Source organism: Actinia tenebrosa, unplaced genomic scaffold (genome assembly GCF_029948245.1).
Source record: "Actinia tenebrosa isolate PJP-AT-01 unplaced genomic scaffold, QUT_ActTen_1.0 PGA_scaffold0__85_contigs__length_37466705, whole genome shotgun sequence".
Lineage (NCBI taxonomy): Eukaryota > Metazoa > Cnidaria > Anthozoa > Actiniaria > Actiniidae > Actinia > Actinia tenebrosa.
The window spans coordinates 13694094-13701634 of record NW_028292569.1 but is presented as its reverse complement, the minus strand read 5'-3'; the positions used below and the strand labels follow the sequence as shown (position 1 = coordinate 13701634).

Here is a 7541-nt window from a genome sequence, read left to right as displayed (position 1 = left end):
ATTTAAGAAAAGTAAGTAGTGGTTTTGTAACATTGTTCTTCTGTGTGTTGTATTTGTAGCGACTTTCAAATGGCTTTTGATCCTAAACTCTTCCTAAGCTAAAATGCCGTGGGTGCCAGAGGGATTTTTTTGCTGTGCTGCCAACCCTCTGATTACCCTCTTTCTCTTAAATGAATTGTCTCTGGAATCCAGGTTAAAGCCTATCACTCTAAACAAAATATTTGACAAAGGAGAGATGTATTTTTCATGTGTAAATGAGCATTTGAAAGTTGCTTTAGACACAAGTTTTAAAATGACACTCTTGACGTAAAGTTTTCTTCATTTTTCAGTATGTTGCCTGTTGCATGTTCACCATGATAGTCTGTTTTACACTCTGGACCATTAAAGTAAGTTGAATATGCAAAAAAAAAAAAAACGACATTTACTTTTAAACATCATACACCATAACAAATCAAAAACTCATTTTCCTTTTCCCCACTCATTTTTCAGAGGAGTGGTGAATGGGTAAACGAAGATTTACTTTTCAGTTCTGGAGAAGCTGTGTGCCCTCTGAATGCCAAGGTAAAAAGTGTTTTTAAAGAATAATCGAGTGAGGGTTACACTAAAGTGCCCAGGCTGGGGATCAGAAGAGTAGAAATGTTTTTCTTGAGTCTTAAAATTTCAGGAGAGATAACTCCTTTCAATTCGTTTTCCCCTCCTTCTCCTCCCCTCCCCCTGTAGGGTTTAGTATTATATGGAGATACTGCTGGAAAATGTTGGCCACCCCATCCCCCTGCTCCTCCCTTCCCCTGACTGGGATATGAGTATAAAACTACTGCAAGGTAAAGGGACATGCTGGAGAAACCATGTTGCTTGTTGTATTTCAAAGTGCAGTGTTTCATCACTGATACTGGTTTTTATCCTTCGATGCTACAGGTACATTATAATATTGGTAAAGTGCGCTCGAACCAACACAGGGACGAAGAAGCCCTGCGATACTACAGGGAAGCTATCAGGTAAAATTTCCATCCATTTTCCACTTTTCACTTTCCACTATCCATTCACTTCCCAATATTAATTCTCACAGGTTTATTTTATGCCTTGGTTTGTATTTTCCAGGCTGAATCCAACATACCACGATGCCTTAAACAATTTGGGAAATCTCTTAAAGGTATGACATTTTAATAGAACATCGCACCTCTTTTTTGCAAGCTATGGGTTGCCTGTGTGTTATTTTCATTAAGAATTGGGCTACCTGTATGCTTCATTTCAAAAATCATCATTTTAAAATCTGGCTTTGCACTTGTTAACAGGACAAAGGCGAAATCAACGAAGCAGAGGAGTTACTGGAAAAAGCAGTAAAGTCCAGGTATAAAATTTATAGTCGAAGCGACCCCTTTTTACCAACAAGTAAAATCAGAACCGTTCTTGATTCAAATTCAAATGTGTATTTTAGAATGCTCTGATAAATTTTTCTTTAAACTTTTCTTAACTTTTCTTTTAGCAATACATTTGCTGCTGGTTGGATGAACCTGGGGACAGTCAAAGCCGCCATGAACAAGATGGAGGTACTTAGTTTAGGGTAAAAAATCGTGGGCACCTAGGAATATTTCAAGAATGTTTATTCAGCCAATCAGAAGCATTATTGTTATCTTTCCGTTTTCTTGAGAAAGTCAATTCTGATAGGCCAAAGAAGAATAGAACATTCCTAGAATATTTCTAGGTGCCCGCGGTTTTTCGATTCGCACTGTAATCGGGGGTAGGGGGGAGGGGGGGGCGCTCCCATAATTTCCCTCACCCTTCTCCCATCCCCTCCCTCCGTGTAAACCTTTTCACCCAAACCCGGCCCTAGTCAACCTAGGTTTCTGAGAACAACAAAGCTGAATTTGTTTTCATCTGCAGGAAGCTGAGGTGTGCTACAAAAATGCCATCAAATTTAGGAAGAAATACCCCGATGCGTACTTCAACCTTGGCAATTTGGTAAGCAAAGCTACTGATCTACTTTGATAACAAGCTGGAAAACAAATCACTAGATTGAAAACTTTCTTAAAGTTTTCAGCGCGTATTTTCGACGGCAACGACGAAAATGCAAAATAAATGATTTATTTTATAAGCAGAAGCCTTTGGAAACTTGTTATTCCGACAATATCATGGAAACGCTTTGATTGACGTCCACAGTTCTTTATCGATATCTCATGCGCAAACATCGTCGCGACTAACTAGGTTTAGTGGACGTTAATAGATCCCTTGCAGCACTTTGGAATGCAGCTCAATCTGGGGGACAAAACAACAGGTTCCAATTCTCAGGAGATTGGTGTTTTGCCCCCCCAGATGGAGAGCTGCTTTGACGTCACATGCGAGGGGTCTATCAAGGCGTTTCCGTGACATTCCATAGGCACGTGCCCTTGACAACTTTGCCAGTTTTCTGACAATGTCATGGAAACAATATTTGATTGACGTCCTCCAAAACTCTATTCCGTTGTCACAGCTATGTATGACTGTAACGTTTTCAGTTGCTGCGCGCAACGTAGACTTGCTTTATTCAGCGCGCGTGAGCTATGGGGACGAAGGACTTTTACTAAAGTCTACGCGCAACGTAGATTGTACAGAGATTCGCTTACCGCTTTGATGCTACTTGTTTTGATAGTATATTGACTGGGAAAAAGGTGACGAAGCTATTGCCGCTTTCGAGAACGCTGTTCGTTTGAACAAGAACCACGTGGGAGCCTGGTTGAACCACATTCTCCTGCTCGATAAGTCAGGTAATGCAGCCTAAACATGTTGCTCCGTCTCTTTTCTTTAAAATCACCCCGAGGGGATCAACACGGGTTGAAAGGGCTAAGCGGTTCCAAGTCTAGGCTTGAAATGCATTGTTTTGCAAAAGAGATATTTTCTACCATTTCCAGGATTCTCCTAAAAATATTTTTTTCCTTGCTTGCATACAATGGCATTATCTGGAATTCTTCCCTTGCATACTACTTATGTTTTTCGCTAATTACAGAAAAGAGAAAAGAAGGTATTGCGCTCGCTAGAGAAGCTTTGAAGTACATTCCACGCGAAAGTTCTATTCATTTTAACTTGGGCAACATGCTAGGACAAGAAAAACTCTTTGAGGTAAAATGTTACATGTATACATCAAAAATTATTTTCCAGACGTTTCTTTGGTCGATTTAGTGCCACATATTGAAAATATTTTGAAACACTCAATAGCAGTATTGACAGGTTGGTGTTGTTATTTCTTTTTTTGATCGATGATAGGAAGCAGAAAAACATTTTCTAAAGGCGATTAAAATCAACCCACGAGTAGCAGAAATTGAAGGCAATCTCGGTAAGTTGAGCCAAATAATTTTTGGTCTGCAATTCGTTACCAGACTGAGCCCCGTTTCTCTTGTTTTTTTTGTTTGTTTTTTTTTTTTGTTTTTTTTGTTTTTTTTTTTTGTTTTGTTTTTTTTTTCCCGAGAAACGAATGACTAGGAACCACCATTGTTGTCTGATTGGGCAATACAACAAAACAGAAAAAATCTTCAAAACAATTAAACCTGAACCAGAAAAAGCTGGTTTCAGTCTTTTACAATTTCTTGTTGGAATCATAATGAAAAGAACGTTGCCTCTGGGAACGAGAAAGATTAATGAAAAGCTAGCTTGAAAAATGGCGGGAAAACATCACGTGACATGTTAGTGAACATCAGTTTTGATTGTTCGTTTGCTTGATTTTCTAGGCGTTCTTTATCATCGATGGGGAAAGCTAGACGAGGCTGAAAGACAATACCATAAAGCTTTAAAACTAGACCCGCATGGAGCAAATATACGAGAAAATATCGAAAAACTAAAAAGAACTAAGCAAAGACTAAAACAGTAACAAAAAAGATTGATAAATAATTCAGATAATTAGGTTTTTTTGATAATTATTTAATAAGCTATGTCATATTCAATTCAAGTCTTGTGAGAATTTGGCTTTTCTCCTTTGAAAAAGGGACTGACAAAAAAAATCATCTAATCTGCAAAACTTTTTCCACAGAATAAGGCATTATCAGTTGAATCTTAAAGTTCTAAATCATATTTACACATCCAATGTCTTATGTCAAAGCAGAATATGAAATAACCAAGAAAAATTCCCATTTTTGACTCCTTTAAGCATTGCATTTTGTCACCTTTCAAAACGCAAGACGCAGGCAACTATATAGCCTGCGTTGCATCCGTAATTTTCTTTCGCAAAGTCCTGCGTAAAGACTTTACGAAAAAAATCCGGATAAAACGCAGGCTAAGGCAACTACCAAAATGATAGAAATACAATCAAAATTCATGGAAAACATGAACCAAGTTTTCTTTTATCAGTATTTTTCACTTAGCTTCTATCCTTACTCCCAGCCATACATCTTCTGGTCATCTCCGGCAGAGGCACACGGCCTAAATGCAGGCTAAAAATGGAGGTCTCGTTGGGGATACTTTTGATATTTGTCTGTGGCTGCGTCATTTGTATTTCAGTCCAGAACCATCCCCAAAAAAGATGAATCAAGTAAGCCACTCTTTTCAGGAAATTCGGATTTCAATTTAAAAAAGACTTTTGCTTCAAAGGCTTAAATATTTATCATTTTTAATAAATCAGTGATTGAATTTTGCAAGCGGCAATTAAAATCTTTTTATAAGCTACTTTGGTGTCGTATTTATTCGGTGGCCTTAGAGGGGTAAAAAAAGCAAAGGGGAAAAAACTCGTTCAGCATGGAGTTGTGGGGCTGAAATTAGGAATACGTTATCAATGATGGAACTTCGTGCTTGCTTCCTTCAATTTAGTTCCATAATTCCATGCGAGACACGCTAATTAGTTACCAGTCTTCTATCAAACCGTGGAGGAGAGGGCGAGGTAGTTTTTGGGTTCATAGTTCATCTCTTTCATGATGCAGCGAATGGAACTGTTTCAAAATGTTCTTACGCTTCTCCAGTTCGTCTATTTTCCTCGGATGTACTTGCCCTACAATCAAGAGTTCAATTCTCTCAATCTCGTGTCCGATCACGTGACCACCCTCCTTAATGACGCGCCCCATGACTGACGCGTAATAAGCCGCGTACTCCTTGGAATCATGGGTAGAGGACTTGTGTTTTACTTCCCTGAGAACCTGTTCACGTTTGCTCCAGTCTTTCATGAATTGTACTGCGAGTTGATCAAATTCTTCCAACCTGCCAGCCTGGTCAAGAAAATAAAGATATTACGCGACCAGTGCACACTACGCGTCTCCTGGGTACGTTTCTACTGGGTACGTTTCTACATGGCGTTTATCAAGTAAAAAACGAACGGCCACTACCCTCAAAAAATTAAGTTGTTTAACAACTACTATCAACATTATCATCATTAAGAATATCAGGTCAGACCGTGTATTTAAAAATATCTTTCGTTCACATATTCGCATATTTGCATGCTTTTAATGTTCTATCCCCACCACCATGCAACCTTCTTAATTCAGTTGTAGAAGCGCGATTCTTTCGAAGGTGGCCATCTCCCCAATAATAAGCTTATTCGTATCCTAGCTTCTTATTCTTATAAAATGAGGGAATTTAACTGAATACGGTGTAATATCTGATGTGCTGTTACCTTTGCGTCCAGGCGGCCTTTCGAAATCCTCTGCGTACTACAAAGTGCATTCATAAAAGTCGTCATGTTCGCTTCGCTGTAAAACTCTTGGTTTTTGCCTGGTTCGTAGATGAAACCGTCTTTATTCTTTTTCGTGTAAATCTAAGGGAAATTAAGATTAGTTACGTTTGAGTGTGGTAATGCGGGCAACAAAATCGCGCAGCACCTGTTGCAGTTATTGCAGTTGCAGAGTCTTGCTCGTATTACCACTCCGCACAAGAAATGTGCATGAACATTTGCTCAAGTTTGTCCTCATCCCTCGGGGAAAGTGCTACATTTAACGCATACAAAATCCCTCAAACTAGATTCTCGCAACTCACCTTGATAGTAGGGTAATGCGCAATTACTTGTTCCAAGCAGACAGGAACGTACGCATCACAATCCAGCTTGGACAACACACAGTCAGGCTCGTTACGGAACGTCAGCCCCACTTGATGATAAGAATACTCCATTTGTCTACAAAGTTTGCAGAAACCATTGTAAAACATTACCATGATATTTTTGGTCCTGTCTTTAACTATACGCTCAAAATTCGAGTCGTCTAGTTCGATGACTGGCCTTGTGAAGATTTCTTTGTTGAATGTGATGGATGAACGAGACCGAATAAAGCTGATGAAATCTTCAGCCTTTCTACCTCCTTTATACCTGTAAGAAATGTTTCACGGAAAATAATTAAGAAAAAGAGGTCTTATTGAAAGATTGGAAGAGAGTTAGGCGAGGCAATAAAAGACTGGAGGAGAGCAAAAACCATTTTCCATTTCGTTAAAAAAATTGAAACGCACGATGCATGCATCATGACAGTGAAATGGCTTCCAATTTCAAGCAATGTGATTGGATACCAAAAATTGTATAGCGTTTTGATTGGTCCACAATGGAAGCCATTTCAGAACCACCCCACCGCACATTTACGGGAAACGAAGACCTACTTTGTTGGTTTTCACACATTTTACTTACGTTTCTTCTACTTTACTTCCCTTGATGAAGAAGCGAAACAACGGATAGCGGTCGATCCAGTATCTCGTTGCCAGTTTAACGTCTTCATATGCATTTGCTTTGGCAATGATAATATCCTCCCTGGATGAGAATTCCTCTCCAACTTTTTCGTATACTTCGAGCACTTTCTGAGATTGTTTATCCCAAGGAGCGTAGAAAAACACAAAAATAAACTTGGATCCGTCCACAATCTTGTCGATGTTGCCGCTGTTGACTTCCACTACGTTTAAGCTTTGAATTTCGGCGACGAAAAAACCCGCCAGAAAGAAAATGATTCCAACTATGAACGATGCGTTCAACTCTTTACTTAAATGGAAATTCATATTCAAGAAAACAACGAAAGGTCATTCGATTTTGTAACTAAAATTACCGAGTTTTGCTAAACTTTCATCAAGTATAATATAACGTTACAACGGACTTTTACAATATTGGACCTTCGTTCACAGTATTTCCTAAGCAATTTTTTGTAATTTTGAAGTTCAAGAATTTTTGTTTTAAGCTTACGAGTATTGCCTTCCCACTTGGTCAACGATTACTGGCGGAAGGTTTAGCAAATAAGAACGAAACACTGAACTTACTCGTCATCGCTAGAGCTGACAAAGAAGGATATAAAAAGCAGCTAAACAAATAACACGAATAATTTAATAAAATTTGTACTTTTACGAACGTTTATGAAGATTTTCTCATCGTAAATTATCTTTTGAGAGTATTCTGTTATATCATTAAGACGACACAATCGTACCGCGTATTGCTCAAACTGACTAAAATCTACGAAAATCTTTTCTCCAACGGCCTTGTCCTTGCTCGCACGAAATAACAAGTTTGCATGTGCAACATTTACCAGATGCCTTAATAAACCCAAAATCCATGGTTGTCTTATTTGAACGAAAATCTTCAAAAAACATCGCTAAAGCACTGAATTTCGGTTACAGAACAGATACAA

The 7541-nt window shown here is 38.6% G+C and overlaps 2 protein-coding genes across 2 annotated transcripts in view; one reads left to right on the top strand and one right to left on the bottom strand.

Moving 5' to 3' along the window:
- LOC116303474 (protein O-mannosyl-transferase TMTC4) overlaps window positions 1-4629 on the top strand; it is a 9751-nt gene extending 5122 nt beyond the window's left edge. The window contains exons 7-18 of the mRNA XM_089032023.1: window positions 1-11; window positions 330-386; window positions 490-561; window positions 916-995; window positions 1099-1150; window positions 1293-1348; window positions 1484-1547; window positions 1882-1959; window positions 2627-2741; window positions 2981-3093; window positions 3238-3307; window positions 3699-4629. The exon at window positions 1-11 is cut by the window's left edge and continues 164 nt beyond it. Coding sequence (XP_088888149.1) covers window positions 1-11; window positions 330-386; window positions 490-561; window positions 916-995; window positions 1099-1150; window positions 1293-1348; window positions 1484-1547; window positions 1882-1959; window positions 2627-2741; window positions 2981-3093; window positions 3238-3307; window positions 3699-3838 — 908 coding nt within the window. The 3' untranslated portion in view covers window positions 3839-4629. The remainder of the gene's footprint in view (window positions 12-329; window positions 387-489; window positions 562-915; window positions 996-1098; window positions 1151-1292; window positions 1349-1483; window positions 1548-1881; window positions 1960-2626; window positions 2742-2980; window positions 3094-3237; window positions 3308-3698) is intronic.
- Window positions 4557-7157, bottom strand: LOC116303483 (protein disulfide-isomerase 1). Its single transcript, XM_031713034.2, has 4 exons — window positions 6560-7157; window positions 5926-6250; window positions 5567-5707; window positions 4557-5162 (listed from the first exon to the last, which is right to left on the bottom strand). The coding sequence occupies exons 1-4, from the start codon at window positions 6919-6921 to the stop codon at window positions 4854-4856; spliced, it is 1137 nt and encodes a 378-aa protein (XP_031568894.2). The 5' UTR covers window positions 6922-7157; the 3' UTR covers window positions 4557-4853.
- Between the last annotated feature and the right edge of the window lie 384 nt (window positions 7158-7541).

Bases quoted from the DNA above. Each gene is read 5' to 3' on its own strand.
- LOC116303483 (XM_031713034.2), bottom strand. From the start codon at position 6,921: ATGAATTTCCATTTAAGTAAAGAGTTGAACGCATCGTTCATAGTTGGA. The intron at 6,251-6,559 runs GTAAGTAAAATG...CATTTCTTACAG, and splicing joins GGAAGTAAAGTAGAAGAAAC to GTATAAAGGAGGTAGAAAGG. The intron at 5,708-5,925 runs GTGAGTTGCGAG...AATTTCCCTTAG, and splicing joins CGCATTACCCTACTATCAAG to ATTTACACGAAAAAGAATAA.